At 44.0% G+C, this 23,022-nt stretch overlaps 1 protein-coding gene across 1 annotated transcript in view; it reads left to right on the top strand.

Moving 5' to 3' along the window:
* Positions 1-23,022, top strand: part of spon1b (spondin 1b) — a 103,829-nt gene that overhangs the window by 45,472 nt on the left and 35,335 nt on the right. Inside the window, exon 7 of the mRNA XM_024379986.2 lies at positions 21,700-21,764. Coding sequence (XP_024235754.1) covers positions 21,700-21,764 — 65 coding nt within the window. The remainder of the gene's footprint in view (positions 1-21,699; positions 21,765-23,022) is intronic.

Raw genomic sequence — 23,022 nt, 5'->3', positions numbered from 1 at the left:
GAGGGGAGGATGGCTCATAATAATGGCTGGAACTGAGAAAATGGAATGGCATCAAATACATGGAAACAATGTACTTGATGTATTTGATACCATTCCACTTATTCCACCCCAGCCATTTCCACAAACCTGTCCTCCCCAATTAAGCTGCCACCAACCTCCTGTGATATAAAACTATAGTGATTTCTGACTTCACTCACCATCGTCACTACAGAAAACTTTAATATACAGTATACAGACCAGGTAATTCCACATTCTGTTATAGACATCAGAAGTCCGCCTTATGTTACAGAGAGAATGACATGACAGACCAATCAGAACTCATCTCTCTGCATTTCCAACCGCTCCATTATATGAGCCAATCATGAGTAGCCAGAAAGGGTTGTTTCTCCTTGGCTAAACTAGGCTCGTAATTTACATTTTGAATTCATATTTACAGATTTCATACAAGTTTGTAATTAATGCACATGAAATGCTTTTTGTTATTGGCCTACTGTGAAAGAGGAACTATGGTCAAAAACCCACATTAAGGAATTTAGATACATAGTTATGCTGACAAATATTTTATCTGGTTTCTACAGAACTGTGGATCCCACTCATCTGTGTACAGTCTGGCCATTGTGGCTATACACATTCTATTTCAGCTGGTCAAACGTGTTTGTTTGTGCCCTCAACCCACTTGAAATGATTTTTCAGGGGATGAGAGAGGCTTTCCCTCCACTGTTAGGCTGCTGCCTAAGCACCCATGTTTGACTCTGTCCACTCTGCCAGTCTACTCTGTTGAGGCCTGGTGACCACCAATACACCGGGGGAGAAAGCCTGGTCCAGAGGCACACAGTTCATGGGCTCCAGTAAGCCCGGGATTACAGGGGAATCTCAAACATCCAGTGGGGAATTAGCTCTGATAATATGGAGGACAAAGCCCAAGATTTCCTAACAAATCTCTAATCCTGGGCATGGAGGAGAGATATGCCTCACAGCACCCATAGGTGTGCATAGGGAAGCAATTTTGCTGGGGTTAATCCGACCGGTACTGTAGCTGGTAGAATACTCAGGTGAATATTGAAAGGAAATGTAGATTGTTTTGGTTGTATAGTTTTGCAGAGCTTGCAGACTTCCTTTAGTGGTAGAGCAGTATTTTAACAGTGTCATATATATGCAAATGTCATAGGCAACATGCACTAGCTATGCACACATAGGGTCTTTCCTTGGATAGAAACCTGTAAATTAGTGTGCAAACATTTCAGACCAATTTTGCTGGAAACAAAGTTTAGAGTTTCTCGTCAATTATCGTCAATCTGGAAATCGACAAAGTGCATCTGTATATTTTCCTCTCCAGACACTTCACAGCCTCCCTTCCTTTCGACTGGAATGTCTGTCCTCTGTCTCATAAACACTTCACAGCCTCCCTTCCTTTCGACTGGAATGTCTGTCCTCTGTCTCATAAACACTTCACAGCCTCCCTTCCTTTCGACTGGAATGTCTGTCCTCTGTCTCATAAACACTTCACAGCCTCCCTTCCTTTCGACTGGAATGTCTGTCCTCTGTCTCATAAACACTTCACAGCCTCCCTTCCTTTCGACTGGAATGTCTGTCCTCTGTCTCATAAACACTTCACAGCCTTTCCTTTCGACTGGAATGCCTCCCTTCCTTTCGACTGGAATGTCTGTCCTCCGTCTCATAAACACTTCACAGCCTCCCTTCCTTTCGACTGGAGTGTCTGTCCTCCGTCTCATAAACACTTCACAGCCTCCCTTCCTTTCGACTGGAATGTCTGTCCTCCGTCTCATAAACACTTCACAGTCTCCCTTCCTTTCGATTGGAATGTCTGTCCTCCGTCTCATAAACACTTCACAGTCTCCCTTCCTTTCGACTGGAATGTCTGTCCTCCGTCTCATAAACACTTCACAGTCTCCCTTCCTTTCGACTGGAATGTCTGTCCTCTGTCTCATAAACACTTCACAGCCTCCCTTCCTTTCGACTGGAATGTCTGTCCTCCGTCTCATAAACACTTCACAGCCTCCCTTCCTTTCGACTGGAATGTCTGTCCTCTGTCTCATAAACACTTCACAGTCTCCCTTCCTTTCGATTGGAATGTCTGTCCTCTGTCTCATAAACACTTCACAGCCTCCCTTCCTTTCGACTGGAATGTCTGTCCTCCGTCTCATAAACACTTCACAGCCTCCCTTCCTTTCGACTGGAATGTCTGTCCTCCGTCTCATAAACACTTCACAGTCTCCCTTCCTTTCGACTGGAATGTCTGTCCTCCGTCTCATAAACACTTCACAGTCTCCCTTCCTTTCGACTGGAATGTCTGTCCTCTGTCTCATAAACACTTCACAGTCTCCCTTCCTTTCGACTGGAATGTCTGTCCTCCATCTCATAAACACTGGACTGGAATGTCTGTCCTCCGTCTCATAAACACTTCACAGTCTCCCTTCCTTTCGACTGGAATGTCTGTCCTCCATCTCATAAACACTTCACAGTCTCCTTCCTTTCGTCTCCTCCGTCTCATAAACACTTCACAGCCTCCCTTCCTTTCGACTGGAATGTCTGTCCTCCGTCTCATAAACACTTCACAGTCTCCCTTCCTTTCGACTGGAATGTCTGTCCTCCATCTCATAAACACTTCACAGCCTCCCTTCCTTTCGATTGGAATGTCTGTCCTCTGTCTCATAAACACATCACAGTCTCCCTTCCTTTCGATTGGAATGTCTGTCCTCTGTCTCATAAACACTTCACAGTCTCCCTTCCTTTCGACTGGAATGTCTGTCCTCTGTCTCATAAACACTTCACAGTCTCCCTTCCTTTCGATTGGAATGTCTGTCCTCCATCTCATAAACACTTCACAGCCTCCCTTCCTTTCGACTGGAGTGTCTGTCCTCCATCTCATAAACACTTCACAGTCTCCCTTCCTTTCGACTGGAATGTCTGTCCTCCGTCTCATAAACACTTCACAGTCTCCCTTCCTTTCGATTGGAGTGTCTGTCCTCCGTCTCATAAACACTTCACAGTCTCCCTTCCTTTCGATTGGAATGTCTGTCCTCCGTCTCATAAACACTTCACAGTCTCCCTTCCTTTCGATTGGAGTGTCTGTCCTCCGTCTCATAAACACTTCACAGCCTCCCTTCCTTTCGACTGGAATGTCTGTCCTCTGTCTCATAAACACTTCACAGTCTCCCTTCCTTTCGATTGGAATGTCTGTCCTCCGTCTCATAAACACTTCACAGCCTCCCTTCCTTTCGATTGGAGTGTCTCCTCCGTCTCCACTTTCCCTTCCTTTCGACTGGAATGTCTGTCCTCTGTCTCATAAACACTTCACAGCCTCCCTTCCTTTCGACTGGAATGTCTGTCCTCTGTCTCATAAACACTTCACAGCCTCCCTTCCTTTCGACTGGAATGTCTGTCCTCCGTCTCATAAACACTTCACAGCCTCCCTTCCTTTCGATTGGAATGTCTGTCCTCCATCTCATAAACACTTCACAGCCTCCCTTCCTTTCGATTGGAATGTCTGTCCTCTGTCTCATAAACACTTCACAGCCTCCCTTCCTTTCGACTGGAATGTCTGTCCTCCGTCTCATAAACACTTCACAGTCTCCCTTCCTTTCGACGGGAATGTCTGTCCTCTGTCTCATAAACACTTCACAGCCTCCCTTCCTTTCGACGGGAATGTCTGTCCTCCGTCTCATAAACACTTCACAGCCTCCCTTCCTTTCGATTGGAGTGTCTGTCCTCCGTCTCATAAACACTTCACAGTCTCCCTTCCTTTCGACAATGTCTGTCCTCTGTCTCATAAACACTTCACAGCCTCCCTTCCTTTTGATTGGAGTGTCTGTCCTCCGTCTCATAAACACTTCACAGTCTCCCTTCCTTTCGACTGGAATGTCTGTCCTCTGTCTCATAAACACTTCACAGCCTCCCTTCCTTTCGATTGGAGTGTCTGTCCTCCGTCTCATAAACACTTCACAGTCTCCCTTCCTTTCGACTGGAATGTCTGTCCTCCGTCTCATAAACACTTCACAGCCTCCCTTCCTTTCGACGGGAATGTCTGTCCTCTGTCTCATAAACACTTCACAGCCTCCCTTCCTTTCGACTGGAATGTCTGTCCTCCGTCTCATAAACACTTCACAGCCTCCCTTCCTTTCGACTGGAATGTCTGTCCTCCGTCTCATAAACACATCCTAAGCGTCTATCTTTTTGACTATCTGTCTTTTTTTTCTGAAGGCTTAATTTCACTGATATTGTCAGGGGAGGGTTGGGAGGAAGAGATGAAGGCAGGGGGCATGCCAGCCTGCATAGCTGTCCTTAACTTTCATCTGAATACTCGACTACTTCAGAAGAAATTGCTGCAGGCCTCTCCCACAGCCAAACTCAACCTTTATTGCCTCCCATACACATCCCAGTAAAGAGGAGGAAACCTGAAGTGTCCAGGCAGGGCCTGACCGCATCTCTTACAATCTGCTCACATCTTGACATTTCTAAAGCACATTAAAATAATGAACTGCTGCTTAGTAGAGCTCTCTTCAAAGGGAATCCCAAGTGTTTGTGCTTTGTCACCTCGTGACGACATCACTGTACTGCTAATGTCCAGGGAGCTCAAGACACTTTTGCAAGAACTGTGCACAACTATAACTATTGTGTGGCTGACAGTGTGTGCTGAGGGTCAGTGTCCTAGGCTTTTGTAAGGCAGTGAAGGTTCACTTTGTGAGTTTTTGTTGTTCGAAACATTCCTGGTTCTTGGCTTGTTCCCCAGAGGTATTGTTCTGAATGTCTCTGGCTCTAATAGCAGGATAAAATTGTTCCCATATTAAGATTCAGGCTATATCCCTCCAGCTCCTAAAGTCCTAACACAATAAAGCCACATTATGCTCAGAGCTTCTTTAATTCATGAGGGTCCCCTCATCAATCTGTTTTCAATAACGGCCATGTTTTTCCTATGCAAATGATCCCTGTTATCCAAAGGCCTTGTTGACAGTAATCTGCCCCTAATTTGCTCTGTGGATTCCTCCCTCCTGTGCCGCAGAGACATGCCTGACAGAATACACACACATTACACACAAAGAAAGATGACAGTCAACACACACACACACATACACACACACACAGGTCTGGGTGACAGCCTGGACTTTCTCCCCTAAACACTAGACAATCTCTCCAAGGCAGCTATTGTCCCATGGTACAGTAGGAATGTGAGAGTCCTTAACAAAAGCATTTCCAGGACAGTCTGTGTGGGCTTGTCAAACATTTCATTCCACTAAAAGTGCACAGTTTCTCACTCTCATACTCACCTATTTAATGTAGCAATACCATTGAGAGTGAACATAGTCTATAATACAGGACGGCAGGGTAGCCTAGTGGTTAGAGCGTTGGACTAGTAACCGGAAGGTTGCAAGTTCAAACCCCTGAGCTGACAAGGTACAAATCTGTCATTCTGGCCCTGAACAGGCAGTTAACCCACTGTTCCTAGGCCATCATTGAAAATAAGAATTTGTTCTTAACTGACTTGCCTAGTTAAATGTATTATTATTTTTTTTAAATACAGTTCATACATTATAATGTGGTTCTGTCTTTTGTTTATCAGATAATAATGGAAGGAATTGCTACAGTGGCAAGAAGAAGTATGTGAACCCTTTGGAAATCACATTTGGTGTGATCTTCATCTAGGTCAACACAATCAACAAACATAGTGTGCTTAAACTCATAACACACAAATGATTGTATTTTTCTAGTCGTTTAAACATTCACAGTGTAGGTTGGAAAAAGTATGTGAACCCCTAGGCTAATGACTTCTCAAGTGTATTTTCATATTGTCTTAGAAAATTACAAACCTTAACTATCAAGTCTAATTTTAGAATACTTCTCACTTCAGTGTTGTTCTTTTTATGTGTTTGTCTGCCTGTTTGTATGCCTAGGTCAACCTCAGACTGTTATTGTGAAAGGCATATGCTGACGATTGAGTAGACTTGTTTCAGAGAGCACTGGTGAGGTGAACTGGAGTAAGATATCACTGACAGAGACACGGGAAAGTGGTTGTAAGTTGTTTGTGGGAGCAGATGAGGGCAGTGTTGTGTGTGTGCGTGTGTGTGTGTGTGTGTGGGGATGTTGAGAGGGAGGATTTGATAGAAGCACACACTTCTTAAACATGTGTCAGTGCTGCCTGGGTAATTTATAGAGTGGGGATAGGAGAAAGAGGAGAGAGAACACTGGCCTTCATACAGACCCCTAAGCTACCATCTCACTGACAGATAATGATGAGTTTCCAAAATGAGAGAACATTTGTCTTGCATTTTAATTAGGTTAAATTGACACCGGTTGGCGATTTTGGTGACTTGCGTCAGCTGCAAGTCTTGAACATCATTCTCAGAATGTCTAAAACCGTTACCTAAAGACTCCAGCTATATCACCTCCTGTTCAGGACACCTTCATGCTGAAATGACAATATTTGCAGGGACGACTATCTCTCAACACACTCCTCTCTGTCACGTCTGATGTCTGATGCCTTTGATAGCACACTTTGTAGTGGGATTCAATCTGACATCAATGCTTAGAGACTCAGACAGGCTCTCCTTGGCCCATGTATCCCTTACTCCTTTGTTATGGTAGTGGTGAGTGGAGGGTCAAATATTTCACCCATAACACAGATGTAGGATCCTAATTTGAGCCAGTTTGCTACAGCAGGAAAATAATCCTGCAGCAACAGGAAATGTGAATTATTATTTGGATTATTTTTTAATTTAATTTTACTAGGCAAGTCAGTTAAGAACAAATTCTTATTTTCAATGATGGCCTAGGAACAGTGGGTTAACTGCCTGTTCAGGGGCAGAACAACAGATTTGTACCTTGTCAGCTCAGGGATTCAAACTTGCAACCTTTTGGTTACTAGTCCAACACTCTAACCACTAGGCTACCCTGCCGCCCCATAATTAATGTACTAATTTTGTAGAGGGTTGATACTTTTTTTGTAAGAGTCAATCAAGTGTGACATTTCAGAGTGGAAATAACTAACTTCTGAATTCTTTTCAATCTCAAATACACTACAAGTTTGACATTTTCTGCAACAGGGTGATCAAATTAAGATCCTACATCTGTCCTCTCTTTTAGTTGGCTGCTCTTGAAATACTTGAAGATGGCCTAAAGAGCGGCCATTTGTACTGTATGTATTGTATTGTTGTTTTAAAGAAAACAAATATATATATAAATATTTAAATTAAAAATAAATTAAAAAGATGGCCTATAGATAACTTACAGATATTATTTGCTCATATCAACAGGACTTGCCACCAATCAAGTGTGTATTATTTGTAGGTGTAGCTTCTCTCTTTGATAAAGCACTGTTCAACTGCTGAATATTACCTGATTTCTCTGTTTTTGTAAACACCTGATTTTGATGTCGGAAGAGAAGGTCATGTTATTGATTATCCATATTTAGAATTGATTAGAATTGAAGACAATAAATGTATCCCATTCAAAAGTCTTGAAGCTCCCTGAATTTGGAATGAACTTTTTGATGAAAGAGTGTTGCTGCTGCACAGGGTGTCTGTCTGTTGGCCTCACTGAAGGTGAAGCTTAAATCCTCTGTCAGAAAATCATTTGTAAAGATCGGAGCAGGAGGAAGCTCTCTTTATTATGGTAACAGAGACAAGATGTTCTATCTCTTTTCTTATCAGGGTATTATTGGACTCCACACATCTTTTGTTACGATATATTCTTGAGGAAGCTTGCAATATAAAAACTATTTTTGGTCGTAGCTGCAGCTCTGTCCTCCTATCAACTAGCCATAAAAGCCCCAATGATTAAAAGGAATATCTTGCCGGACAATGAGGAACAACTATGGTGGAGAAGCAGATCAGGGATTTGATTAGATATCTACACTGGGCGGTCATTATAAGCCGAAGGATTGTCTTTGCAATGAGATAAACATTCTGAATTTGTATCACACAGCCCAGAAGGTAATTCATAAAAATGCTTTGGTATGTTAAGAATGCATTATAATAACCTCTTCCCTGACTGCCAGCTGAATGATAAGATGCACACAACACCTTGAGTTTGTTCTCTTGACTGTGGCCCTTCCTTAGAATGAATAGCCAGACAAGACACAATCAGTTTCATCTGTAACTACAACTAGCTGATGAATCAGTGTGTGAACATTTGATCCCTTTAGGAGGGATGGATAGTTGGGCATTTCAACAAAACAAAAATATTTTTTTAAATGTGGATATACAGTGGGGCAAAAAAGTATTTAGTCAGCCACCAATTGTGCAAGTTCTCCCACTTAAAAAGATGAGAGAGGCTTGTAATTTTCATTATAGGTACACTTCAACTATAACAGACAAAATGAGAAAAAAAAAATCCAGAAAATCACATTTTAGGATTTTTAATGAATTTATTTGCAAATTATGGTGGAAAATAAGTATTTGGTCACTTACAAACAAGTAAGATATCTGGCTCTCACAGACCTGTAACTTCTTCTTTAAGAGGCTCCTCTGTCCTCCACTCGTTACCTGTATTAATGGCACCTGTTTGAACTTGTTATCAGTATAAAAGACACCTATCCACAACCTCAAACAGTCACACTCCAAACTCCACTATGTCCAAGACCAAAGAGCTGTCAAAGGACACCAGAAACAAAATTGTAGACCTGCACCAGGCTGGGAAGACTGAATCTACAATAGGTAAGCAGCTTGGTTTGAAGAAATCAACTGTGGGAGCAAGTATTAGGAAATGGAAGACATACAAGACCACTGATAATCTCCCTCGATCTGGGGCTCCACGCAAGATCTCACCCCGTGGGGTCAAAATGATCACAAGAACGGTGAGCAAAAATCCCAGAACCACACGGGGGACCTAGTGAATGACCTGCAGAGAGCTGGGACCAAAGTAACAAAGCCTACCATCAGTAACACACTACGCCGCCAGGGACTCAAATCCTGCAGTGCCAGACATGTCCCCCTGCTTAAGCCAGTACATGTCCACGCCCGTCTGAAGTTTGCTAGAGAGCATTTGGATGATCCAGAAGAAGATTGGGAGAATGTCATATGGTCAGATGAAACCAAAATATAACTTTTTGGTAAAAACTCAACCCATCGTGTTTGGAGGACAAAGAATGCTGAGTTGCATCCAAAGAACACCATACCTACTGTGAAGCATGGGGGTGGAAACATCATGTTTTGGGGCTGTTTTTCTGCAAAGTCACCAGGACGACTGATCCGTGTAAAGGAAAGAATGAATGGGGCCATGTATCGTGAGATTTTGAGTGAAAACCTCCTTCCATCAGCAAGGACATTGAAGATGAAACGTGGCTGGGTCTTTCAGCATGACAATGATCCCAAACACACCGCCCAGGCAAAGAAGGAGTGGGTTCGTAAGAAGCATTTCAAGGTCCTGGAGTGGCCTAGCCAGTCTCCAGATCTCAACCCCATAGAAAATCTTTGGAGGGAGTTGAAAGTCCGTGTTGCCCAGCAACAGCCCCAAAACATCACTGCTCTAGAGGAGATCTGCATGGAGGAATGGGCCAAAATACCAGCAACAGTGTGTGAAAACCTTGTGAAGACTTACAGAAAACGTTTGACCTCTGTCATTGCCAACAAAGGGTATATAACAAAGTATTGAGATAAACTTTTGTTATTGACCAAATACTTATTTTCCACCATAATTTGCAAATAAATTCATAAAAAATCCTACAATGTGATTTTCTGGATTTTTTTTTTCATTTTGTCTGTCATAGTTGATGTGTACCTATGATGAAAATTACAGGCCTCTCTCATCTTTTTAAGTGGGAGAACTTGCACAATTGGTGGCTGACTAAATACTTTTTTGCCCCACTGTAGATTGTGTTCCGTCCTAATTATTCTCTTGTATAATTGTGTAATCGAAAGAAGGGCCTAAGGTTTTGATGGAGAGGGATTTGATTGTTCAGGTTGAGGAACTTTCCATGAAGATGAAAGAGCAGGTAGCTAAACTCTCATGCTTGATGTCGAACAGATACTAATGAACGGCACAACAACAAACCACCAAAGGATTTTGATCTTAGTGCTGTAGCATGTTAGCAATCAATGAACAACGTGTGTGTTACCGTAGCCTTCAGGAAGGTTTGGCTCAGGTTCAGGATCTCTACCGTCACATTCATTAATGTAGTTCAGTGTTCCAATCTAGAGAAGACGAGCTCATTACCATTGAGTGGCTTAGGTGGTTATTACTGTCCTAACAGGCTGAATCACACATTTACATTTTACATTTAGCCATCTCCGATGGCGGTAGCTACAGCACCTGAGACCTGAATGTACAGTACGTGGATGGTATGGTAATGCCTTCATCAGCAGTTTTACACTGGGGTAAAAACATGTAAAGCATGTCTCTACAGTTAGGCTACATGTATTTGACATGTTTCTATGGATAAAAGCATATTTCTTAAAACATTTTTTTAAAGTGCTACAAAAAACTGTGAAAGAAAGTGTCAATCAGACAAGCCTATGACCAAAACCAGATAAAATCTTTACTGCTCGCGTCTCTTCCTACATTTAAAAGAAAAGTCAGATCCAAGCTTGGCTTATACCTGCATGCATATATTTCAACTCAAGAACAACTAGTGTGTGTGGAGTGTGACAAGTCTGTGTGTAGCACCTCACCCCGGACGATCACTGGGGTCAACATCCCTCCCAGTCAGATGATTCCCTGCCGGCCTGCCTGGCCTGGCTGAGTAAAGTCAACTTAACTGAAGGTCAAAGCTAATAACCAGACTCTCAGTTCCCCTCAACTCCCCCCAACCTCCAGGGGAATGGGAGGGAGGCTGTTCTGGTGTATAACCATTATAATATGGATGGAACATGCTAGCTGGGTATTTGAATTGTCAAATTGCACCTGAATGCATGTTTCAAATGTCCATTGCTGGGTCAAAAAATGCTTTGAAAACTGACTTTGAAACTTTCACAACTTTAAAGACAAATATAGGGACACGGTATGTGTATTTCTATTCATGGTCATGTTAAATTGTTTGAAGTATGTTGGAAACATAAGTTTTAAGGAACCAAACATCATCTTAAAAGTATCTGTCGTCTGCAAACTTTCTTCTCATCATTATGCAGAAATGTGTTTTCAGTCATTTCTAACATCACAGCACTATGATACCATATCTGCAATGTTCTTTTTACATTTGTAACGTACGTTGTTTGAAGGAGACCAAGGCGCTGCGTAATTTGTGGTCATATCATATTTATTTAAATGAGAACCAGCAACAAAATAACAAAGTGAAACCAAAATGATCGTATCGTTCCGTAGGCTACAAGAGCTGTACAAAAACAAGATCCCACAACCTAGGTGGGAAAAAGCCTACCTAAGTATGATTCCCAATCAGAGACGACGATAGACGTTGTTTGAAGGAGACCAAGGCGCAGCGTAATTTGTGGCATATCATATTTATTTAAATGAGAACCAGCAACAAAATAACAAAGTGAAACCAGGGATTGTTTCACTTTTTTCTCTGATTGGGAACCACACTTGGCCAAACACAAAAAAATACAAAACATAGAATGCCCACCCCACATCACACCCTGACCTCACCAAACAGAGAAATAAAACGTCTCTCTAAGGTCAGGGCATGACAGTACCCCCCTAAAAGGTGCAGACTCCCGGCCACAAACCTGAACCTATAGGGGAGGGTCCTGGTGGGCATTTACCCTTGGCGGCAGCTCCGCTCCACCTCTGGCTCCCCCCACTTTGGTGGCGCCTCTGGTGCGGGGACCCTCGTCGCCGACCCCAGACTGGGGACCCTCTCTGCATGCCCCGAACTGGGGACCCTCTCTGTAGGCCCCGGACTGGGGACCCTCTCTGCAGGTCCCGGACTGGGGACCCTCTCTGTAGGCCCCGGACTGGGGACCATCGCCGCAGGCCTCGGACTGGGGACCCTCTCTGCAGGCCCGGACTGGGGACCCTCGCTGCATGCCCCGGACTGGGGACCCTCTCTGCAGGCCCCGGACTGGGGACCATCGCCGCAGGCCTCGGACTGGGGACCCTCTCTGCAGGCCCCGGACTGGGGACCCTCGCTGCAGGCCACGGACTGGGGACCCTCGTTGCTGGCCCCGGACCCGGAGACCGTCACTGCAGGCTCCGGACCGGGGACCGTCACTGGAGGCTCCGGACTGGAGAACGTCGCTGGAGGCTCCGGACTGTGGATCAACGCTGGAGGCTTCGTGCCATGGATCCTCACTGCAGGCTCCCGGCCATGGATCATAACTGGAGGCTCCGTGCCATGGATCATCACTGGAGGCTTCGTGCCATGGATCATCACTGGAGGCCTCGTACCATGGATCATCACTGGAGGCTTCGAACGTGGAGCCGGAACCTACCCCCCCCGCCCTCGCCGTTCCACTCTAGCTGCTTCTATCTCCTCCCTTGGATGGTGATATTCTCCAGCCTGCGCCCAGGGACCTTTGCCTTCCAGTATCTCCTCCCATGTCCACTCCTCCAGAAAACACTGCTTGGTCTTTTTGTGGTGGGATCTTCTGTAACGTACGTTGTTTGAAGGAGACCAAGGCGCAGCATAATTTGTGGTCATATCATATTTATTTAAATGAGACCCAGCAACAAAATAACAAAGTTAATCCAAAACGAACGTACTGTTCCGTAGGCTACAAGAGCTGTACAAAAACAAGATCCCACAACATAGGTGGGAATCATACTTAGGTAGCCTTTTTTCCCACCTATGTTGTGGGATCTTGTTGGCAGGCAGGCAGGCAGGCAGCTGATCGTAGTCTCCTCCTCTAAACTAAAGTGAACAGTTTGTTTGCAGAGGTATTACCATCTGTATAGCCGCTTTGTGCTCGGTTAATTAGAGATTCGTCCAACTAATTTAGAATGTCACAGAAATAAACCAGTGTCTACACAAACTCAGCACTGTCAACTGCGTTTATTTTCAGCAAACTTAACATGTGTAAATATTTGTATGAACATAACAAGATTCAACAACTGAGACATAAACTGAACAAGGTCCACAGACATGTGACTAACAGAAATTGAATAATGTGTCCCTAAACAAAGGGGGGTCAAAATCAAAAGTAACAGTCAGTATCTGGTGTGGCCACCAGCTGCATTAAGTACTGCAGTGCATCTCCTCCTCATGGACTTGTACCAGATTTGCCAGTTCTTGCTGTGAGATGTTACCCCACAATTCCACCAAGGCACCTGCAAGTTCCCGGACATTTCTGTGGGGAATGGCCCTAGCCCTCAACCTCCGATCCAACAGGTCCCAGACGTGCTCAATGGGATTGAGATCAGGGCTCTTCGCTGGCCATGGTAGAACACTGACATTCCTGCCTTGCAGGAAATCACGCACAGAACGAGCAGTATGGCTGGTGGCATTGTCATGCTGGAAGGTCATGTCAGGATTAGCCTGCAGGAAGGGTACCACATGAGGGAGGAGGATGTCTTCCCTGTAACACACAGATTTGAGATTGCCTGCAATGACAACAAGCTCAGTCCAATGATGCTGTAACACACCGTCCCAGACCATGACGGACCCTCCACCTCCAAATCGATCCCGCTCCAGAGTACAGGCCTCGGTGTAACGCTCATCCCTTCGACGATAAACGTGAATCTGACCATCACCCCTGGTGAGACCAAACCGCGACTTGTCAGTGAAGAGCACTTTTTGCCAGTCCTGTCTGGTCCAGCGACCGTGGGTTTGTGTCCATAGGCGACGTTGTTGCCGGTGATGTCTGCTGAGGACCTGCCTTACAACAGGCCTGCAAGCCCTCAGTCTAGCCTCTCTCAGCCTATTGGGGACAGTCTGAGCACTGATGGAGGGATTGTGCGTTCCTGGTGTAACTTGTGAAGTTGTTGTTGCCATCCTGTACCTGTCCCGCAGGTGTGATGTTCGGATGTATCAATGCTGTGCAGGTGTTGTTACACGTGGGCTGCCACTGAGAAGACAACCAGCTGTCTGTCCTGTCTCTCTGTAGCGGCGTCTCACAGTACAGACATTGTAATTTATTGCCCTGGCCACATCTGCAGTCCTCGTGCCTCCTTGCAGCATGTCTAAGGCAAGTTCACGCAGATGAGCAGAGACCCTGGACATCTTTCTTTTGGTGTTTTTCAGAGTCAGTAGAAAGGCCTCTTTAATGTCCTAAGGATTCATAACTGTGACCTTAATTGCCTAACATCTGTAAGCTGTTAGTGTCTTAACGACCGTTCCACAGGTGCATGTTCGTTAATTGTTTATGGTTCATTGAACAAGCACGGGAAACAGTGTTTAAACCCTTTACAATGAAGATCTGTGAAGTTATTTGGATTTTTCTGAATTTATGAACAGGGTCCTGAAAAAGGGTTCATGTAAAAAGATTTTCTTTCAATGATCTGTGGTTAAAAATACAGTGCCTTGCGGAAGTATTCAGCCCCCTTGAACTTTGCGACCTTTTGCCACATTTCAGGCTTCAAACATAAAGATATAAAACTGTATTTTTTTGTGAAGAATCAACAACAAGTGGGACACAATCATGAAGTGAACGACATTTATTGGATATTTCAAACTTTTTTAACAAATCAAAAACTGAAAAATTGGGCGTGCAAAATTATTCAGCCCCTTTACTTTCAGTGCAGCAAACTCTCTCCAGAAGTTCAGTGTGGATCTCTGAATGATCCAATGTTGACCTAAATGACTAATGATGATAAATACAATCCACCTGTGTGTAATCAAGTCTCCGTATAAATGCACCTGCACTGTGATAGTCTCAGAGGTCCGTTAAAAGCGCAGAGAGCATCATGAAGAACAAGGAACACACCAGGCAGGTCCGAGATACTGTTGTGAAGAAGTTTAAAGCCGGATTTGGATACAAAAAGATTTCCCAAGCTTTAAACATCCCAAGGAGCACTGTGCAAGCGATAATATTGAAATGGAAGGAGTATCAGACCACTGCAAATCTACAAAAACCTGGCCGTCCCTCTAAACTTTCAGCTCATACAAGGAGAAGACTGATCAGAGATGCAGCCAAGAGGCCCATGATCACTCTGGATGAACTGCAGAGATCTACAGCTGAGGTGGGAGACTCTGTCCATAGGACAACAATCAGTCGTATATTGCACAAATCTGGCCTTTATGGAAGAGTGGCAAGAAGAAAGCCATTTCTTAAAGATATCCATAAAAAGTGTCGTTTAAAGTTTGCCACAAGCCACCTGGGAGACACACCAAACATGTGGAAGAAGGTGCTCTGGTCAGATGAAACCAAAATTGAACTTTTTGGCAACAATGCAAAACGTTATGTTTGGCGTAAAAGCAACACAGCTCATCACCCTGAACACACCATCCCCACTGTCAAACATGGTGGTGGCAGCATCATGGTTTGGGCCTGCTTTTCTTCAGCAGGGACAGGGAAGATGGTTAAAATTGATGGGAAGATGGATGGAGCCAAATACAGGACCATTCTGGAAGAAAACCTGATGGAGTCTGCAAAAGACCTGAGACTGGGACGGAGATTTGTCTTCCAACAAGACAATGATCCAAAACATAAAGCAAAATCTACAATGGAATGGTTCAAAAATAAACGTATCCAGGTGTTAGAATGGCCAAGTCAAAGTCCAGACCTGAATCCAATCGAGAATCTGTGGAAAGAACTGAAAACTGCTGTTCACAAATGCTCTCCATCCAACCTCACTGAGCTCGAGCTGTTTTGCAAGGAGGAATGGGAAAAAATGTCACTCTCGATGTGCAAAACTGATAGAGACATACCCCAAGCGACTTACAGCTGTAATCGCAGCAAAAGGTGGTGCTACAAAGTATTAACTTAAGGGGGCTGAATAATTTTGCATGCCCAATTTTTCAGTTTTTGATTTGTTAAAAAAGTTTGAAATATCCAATAAATGTCGTTCCACTTCATGATTGTGTCCCACTTGTTGTTGATTCTTCACAAAAAAATACAGTTTTATATCTTTATGTTTGAAGCCTGAAATGTGGCAAAAGGTCGCAAAGTTCAAGGGGGCCGAATACTTTCGCAAGGCACTGTATAAGAAAAATGTTCCTTAAAAAACACTTCTCTGTGACATAGCGTGGTATAATTAAAAGTAAGAATATCAGTGATTTCCAAAACCTGCAATGACTTTCTAGCCTGAGGGAGGATATTTTCTTGCCCCCTACTGCAAATCTCATCGTGTTTGAACATCACTTTGGGTAGCTTCAGGCTTCACTGGTATACATTATACAGTGCATTCGGGAAGTATACAGACCCCTTCCCTTTCTCCACATTTTCTTACATTACAGCCTTATTCTAAAATGGATTCAACAAAAATATCTCCACACAATACCCCATAATGACAAAGCAAAAACTTAAATTTAGCAACGTTATTAAAAATAAAAAAACAAAATACATTATTTACATAAGGATTCAGACCCTTTTCTATGAGACTCAACATTCCATTGATCATCCTTGAGATGTTTCTACAACTTGATTGGAGTCCACCTGTGATTAATTCAATTGATTGGACATGATTTGCAAAGGTAAACACACCTGTCTATATAAGGTCCCACGGTTGACAGTGCATGACAGATTAAAAACAAAGTCATGAGGTCAAAGGAATTGTCTGTAGAGCTCCAAGACAGGATTGTGTTGAGACACAGATCTGGGGAAGGGTATCAAAACATTTCTGCAGCATTGAAGGTCCCCAAGAACACAATGGCTTCAATTTTTCTTAAATAGAAGAAGTTTGGAACCACCAAGACTCTTCCTAGAGCTAGCCGCCAAAAGGCACCTAAATGACTGTCAGACCATGAGAAAGAAGATTATCTGGTCTGATGAAACAAAGATTTAACTTTTTGGCCTGAATGCCAAGCGTCACATCCGGAGGAACTGGGAGACTAGTCGTGCAAAAGATAAAGGGTGGAAAGATAAAGGGTGGCAAAGTAAAGAGAGGTCCTTGATGAAAACCTGCTCCAGACCGCTCAGGACCTCAGAATTGGGCGAAGGGTCACCTTCCAACAGGACAATGACCCTGAGCACACAGCGAAGACAATGCAGGAGTGGCTTCGGGAAAAGTCTCTGAATGTCCTTGTGGCCCAGCCAGAGCCTGGACTTGAACCAGTCAGTTGAACAACTGAATGCATTCAACCGAAATGCGTCTTCCGAATTTAACCCAACACCTCTGAATCAGAGATGTGTGAGGGGGGCGGGGGGCTGCCTTTATTGACGTCCACATCATCAGGAGTTGTTGTTGGGGACTGCCTTGCTCAAGGGCAGAACAGCAAATTGTTCAACTTGCCAGCTTGGGGATTTGAACCAGCGACCTTTCGGTTACTGGCCCAATGCTCTTAACCCTAGGTCTCAGACAACTTTATACCATGGTGTCCAGAGGGTCTGCTGGTAATGGTCATAGACATACTTTTACCTGTAGATCTATTCTTACTAATTTATTCCCCTGCTTTTAAACCCAAGCCAATACACTGAGATTATTAAATGGTCTGTGATTTACAGTATGTTTGACTCGTGTAATCTCTTGTCAAGTAATACATAATGTAAATTCTGACATATGGATGATTTATCACTTGGCCCACCATGAAAACATCCTCCAGCACCCAAACATGACAAATTACCCTTTTCTGAAGCCTGAGATAACTTAGTCTTGATGCTTTTGCTGTTGTCGTAGATGAGAAACACAGACGAATGTCATTGTTGATATCAAAGCTATAATCAATTTACAAATCAGTTCCTTGTTCCTTCAAATATGCCACGTGACAGGCGATACTTAACTTAGAAAGTCAATGAATGTAAAGCTTTTCAACCAGCTCATATACTGTAATGTTACATACGTGTATCCTCTTAATTGGTGTGAAATCAAGCAACCTCTATCAACCCACACATAGGATTAGGGGAAGTTACAGTACACTGGTAATCTGGCAATAATGAAATAGGCAGGACACAGGGGATCGGCAGGAAGTCTAATTAAGAACAATGACCTTTTGCCTGTCTCATTTAAGGATTAAAGTTATAATAATTAACAGCAAGTTTTTAAAAATGATTTGCATTGAAATGAAAATTGAAAGGGCAGTTTATTAGAATGTCAGGAGAATGCCGAGGGTTTATTCTTTATTAGGTCTACACAGACTATCCCAGAGGCTCCCAGCTCATTTTACATGATTAACATTTGACAATATTTATCCCGCTGCTGTGCAAAGGATCCCTTGGCAAAGCCAATGTCTTTTGATTGTACTCGGGCACCAGACGGTCGCAGCGACGACGGTGGCAGGAGTCTGCTGCTGGGTACATTGGGTACTAACAGTGCCTAGCTGGCACTCTAAGCACCCAACACCCGCCCGCCGCTGCCTGCCCGCCTGTCTCCGAGAATGATGTGATTGGGCCGAGCAGCGTGGTAAGAGGGAGCTCATGGCCCTGCCACTCAGTTCCTCTCAGCCTGTGGGAGTGACTGACACCTCACTGAAATCAAATCAATTACTGAGCAAGACTTTGGCCCAGACTCCTCTGTAGCTGGAGACAGACAGAGAGGGCCGTTTAGGGACTTGGGAGGCTGGACACTGGACAAGACATCACATTGGGTCAGCATATAGGATTAACTTGACAAATCAATAAAAGAGAAAAACATTGTAAAGGGAAAAGATAAGAGTGCTTGATTTTGGGGAGGACAATGGTAAGAGTGAAGACTAAGATATTATTTGTTAAGAGTCCTATTGCTCAGAGAAACTCTGTCAAGAGAGGCTACAAAGAATGTTAAAAAGAAACCTAGCTACAATTTAGCTCTCATTCAGCAATAATGATTAAAAAGTAAATGTGTTTGCTGAGACAAGTTAGAGATGAACTCTGAGTCTCTCAGTTTGTGTAGCAAAATTCCAGTACTTTGAAACTGTGGCATATGGAGAGGTGGTGGGACCAGGGACATTTTCCTCTGCAGCCTCTGACCGTGGCACTGTCTGCCCTGGGCGATGATGTAACCAATAGCCTCTTCTCCTCTTTTCATCCTGTCCTCCATCTCTCTCCCTGTGTACGTAAAGCAGTCAGGGTCAGCATGGCAGGCAGCTGTGTGAAGTGTAAAACATCCCCCTTCGGTGCTGCAGCTGCTTCCTCCCACTGCCTTTTCAGCCCCCTCCCCCTCATCCTCCTCCCTTAATAACACTCACGCCCTCTCCTTCAATAAATCCAATTTACCACTTCAATTATACTCAACAAAAATAGAAACGTAACATGTAAAGTGTTGGTCCCATGTTTCATGAGCTGAAATAAAAGATCACAGAAATGTTCCATACGCACAAAAAGCTGAGCACACATTTGTTTACATCCCTGTTAGTGGGCATTTCTCCTTTGCCAAGATAATCCATCCACCTGACAGGTGTGGCATATCAAGAAGCTGAACAGCATGATCATTACACAGGTGCACCTTGTGCTGGGGACAATAAAAGGCTACTCTAAAATGTGATTTATTTTCACACAACACAATGTCATTGGCAAGATGGCGCCGACAGACATGGCAGCTCTGCTTCTAGCTCCTAAGCAACTTTGCAGTATTTTTTTTTGCGTATAAAAAAAAAAAAAAAGCATTTCGGCTAAATATGTGACCAATAAAATTAGATTTTGATTTGCCACAAATGTCTCATGTTTTCAGGGAGCATACAATTGGCATGTTGACTGCAGGAATGTCCATCAGAGCTGTTGCCTGTTCTCTACCATAAGCCGCCTCCAAGGTTGTTGTAGAGAATTTGGCAGTACATCCAACCGGCCTCACAACCGCAGACCACGTGTAACCACGCCGTTGTGTGGGTGAGTGGTTTGCTGATGTCAACGTTGTGAACAGAGTGCCCCATGGTGGCAGTGGGGTTATGATATGGGCAGGCATAAGCTACGGACAATGAATACAATTGCATTTTATCGATGGCAATTTGAATGCACAGAGATACCGTGATGAGATCCTGAGACCCATTGTCGTGCCCTTCATCTGCCGCCATCACCTCATGTTTCAACATGATAATGCACAACCCCATGTCACAAGGATCTGTTCACAATTCCTGGAAGCTGAACATGTCCCACATTCAACAGCCTGATCAACTCTATGCGAAAGAGATGTGTCGTGCTGCATGAGGCAAATGGTGAACATACCAGATTCTGACTGGTTTTCTGATCCACGCCCCTACCTTTTTTTAATGGTATTTGTGACCAACAGATGCATATCTGTATTCTCAGTCATGTGAAATCCATAGATTAGGGCCTAATGAATGTATTTCAATTGACTGATTTCCTTATATGAACTGTAATCTTTGAAATTGTTGCATGTTGCGTTTATATTTTTGTTCAGTGTACATACAAGACTGTAGGGAGGACTGGATCACAACAAGGTCTATATGGGCTGTATGCTGTATGGCTCTGCCTCTGAATATTCAGCAAATGTGTTTGGATTGAACTATTCACAACACACAAACCTCCATGGAGAATGACATGATTTATCCTACTGTGATTCTCATGAATAACAATGCTTCTGTTTAGAGTTAGTTCCACATGCAGACATGCAGTTCAACTTATGTCAGTAGATGGACTAACTTATGTCAGTAGATGGACTAACTTATGTCAGTAGATGGACTAACTTATGTGAGTAGATATGGACTCCCTTAGTCCTCAGGATGTGCAAAAAAATCCTCTTCAAGGTGGTTCTGTGAAGTAGAGACACCCGAGAACAGAAAATCAGGCCAGACAGACAGGTGATTATCCTCCCCACCAAGAGACATACAGTTCACATCATCATGATAGACAGCCAGACTGTAGTGTAGAAGGACGGTGACAAACAGAAATCACGGGCATCTGCTTTGAGCTTTTTGCTGGTATGAGACCATGACTATTCTCGCAACACTCACTTATTGAGGAAAAATACTTTGAGCTTTAAATGAAGGCTGTGGGTCTCTTGAGTGTGGCCCAAAACTAGAGAGCTTGAAGAAGTAATTCAGAGGGCAAAAGCTGGTCAGCCCTGAGGTGCTCTGAGTAGAAATGGGAGACAGGCTTGTTTTCTATAGTAAGCCCCAAAAGAGAAGACTTTCAGGGCGATTGTGGAACCATCAGTCAACCATGAAAAAAGCATTTTTTACAAGCCTGTGGGCCGCGTCCCAAAAAGAGGCTGAGTGTTGCTGTCCCAGAAGGGCACACTCCACTAGTGAGCTAGAAGTGGTTAGATCTTTTCAAAGTAAAAGAGTGTGTCTCATATCTAAACCTGTTTCTGTTTACGAAACGGTACAGTGTGTGTGTATGTGTGTGTGTGTGTGTGTGTGCGTGTGTGTGTGTGTGTGTGTGCCTGCTCTGAAATGTGTGAGAACTGAACAAATCTCTACTGTGCTGTTTTTCCTTTTTTTCATGTCAGACACCAAACTGTCTCATAACGCTACAACAATTCCTACTTAGTTCGACATCAAAGGGGTCTGTTTGCTACTGGCCCTTTAATTTTTCAGCCGGAGGTGACAATGCTGCCATGGTAACACACTGCTCCCCCAGACTGGCCAGCTCAGCTGAACTACTGTGAATTGTGTGATTCACAGTAGTTATCCTCTTGTGGAAAAACAGCCATTATAAAATAGCAGACACTTCTGGTCCCAAGATGCCCATTTTCACAGCTCTCAACTTTGTAAAGTTTTTATATTTCAAAAGAAAGAGAGGAATGAACACTGTTTAGTATCTTTCTATGTTTTCCAGATTGTTTCTCTTATTTTACAAAAATAATGTATCTCTCTCTCCACAGGGTGATGAAGTTCTGACTGTTATCAAAACCAAGGCGCAGTGGCCAGCATGGCAGCCCCTGAATGTGTGAGTACACAGTGATGTACAAGAGTACCCTCACCTTTCACAGGTTTATAATGTTAATTGTCTTTCAAAAAATGTATACTTGTAGAGATGATCATTTGGATAACCATTAATTGAGAATTTAGATGTGAACAGAATATCTCATTCTACTAGGCTTCCTCCCAGCTGCCCACTGCACTGAGGCTAGGTAACACGGTCACCAACGATAAATCTGTGATAATCGAAAACTTCAACAAGCATTTCTCAACGGCTGGCCATGCCTTCCTCCTCGCTACTCCAACCTCGGCCAACAGATCCGCCCCCCTCCCCTCATCTACTCGCCCAAACCTCCCCAGCTTCTCCTTTACCCAAATCCAGATAGCAGATGTTCTGAAAGAGCTACAAAACCTGGACCCGTACAAATCAGCTGGTCTTGACAATCTGGACCCTCTATTTCTGAAACTATCCGCCGCCATTGTCGCAACCCCTATTACCAGCCTGTTCAACCTTTCTTTCATATCATCTTTCGCATAGAGTCATCCCCCTCTTCAAAGGGGGAGACACCCGGGACCCAAACTGTTACAGACCTATATCCATCCTGCCCTGCCTATCTAAGGTCTTCGAAAGCCAAGTCAACAAACAGATCACTGACCATCTCGTAATCCCACCGTACCTTCTCCGCTGTGCAATCTGGTTTCCGAGCCGGTCACGGGTGCACCTCAGCCACGCTCAAGGTACTAAACGATATCATAACCGCCATCGATAAAAGACATTACTGTGCAGCCGTCTGCATTGACGGGCCAAGGCTTTCGACTCTGTCAATCACCATATTCTTATCGGCAGCCTCAGTAGCCTCGGTTTTTCTAATGACTGCCTTGCCTGGTTCACCAACTACTTTGCAGACAGAATTCAGCGTGTCAAATCGGAGGACATGTTGTCCGGTCCTCTGGCAGTCTCTATGGGGGTGCCACAGGGTTCAATTCTCAGGCTCTTTCCTCTGTATATATCAATGATGTTGCTCTTGCTGCGGGCGATTCCCTGATCCACCTCTACGCAGACGACACCATTCTGTATACCTCTGGCCCTTCCTTGGACACTGTGCTATCTAACCTCCAAACGAGCTTTAATGCCATGCAACACTCCTTCCGTGGCCTCCAACTGCTCTTAAACGCTAGTAAAACCAAATGCATACTTTTCAAACGTTCGCTGCCTGCACCCGCACGCCCGACTAGCTTCACCACCCTGGATGGTTCCGACCTAGAATATGTGGACATCTATAAGT

This window comes from Oncorhynchus tshawytscha, linkage group LG19 (genome assembly GCF_018296145.1).
Source record: "Oncorhynchus tshawytscha isolate Ot180627B linkage group LG19, Otsh_v2.0, whole genome shotgun sequence".
In the NCBI taxonomy this organism is placed as follows: Eukaryota; Metazoa; Chordata; class Actinopteri; order Salmoniformes; family Salmonidae; genus Oncorhynchus; species Oncorhynchus tshawytscha.
The sequence above is the reverse complement of the archived record's forward strand: the minus strand, read 5'-3'. Positions and strand labels throughout refer to the sequence as shown.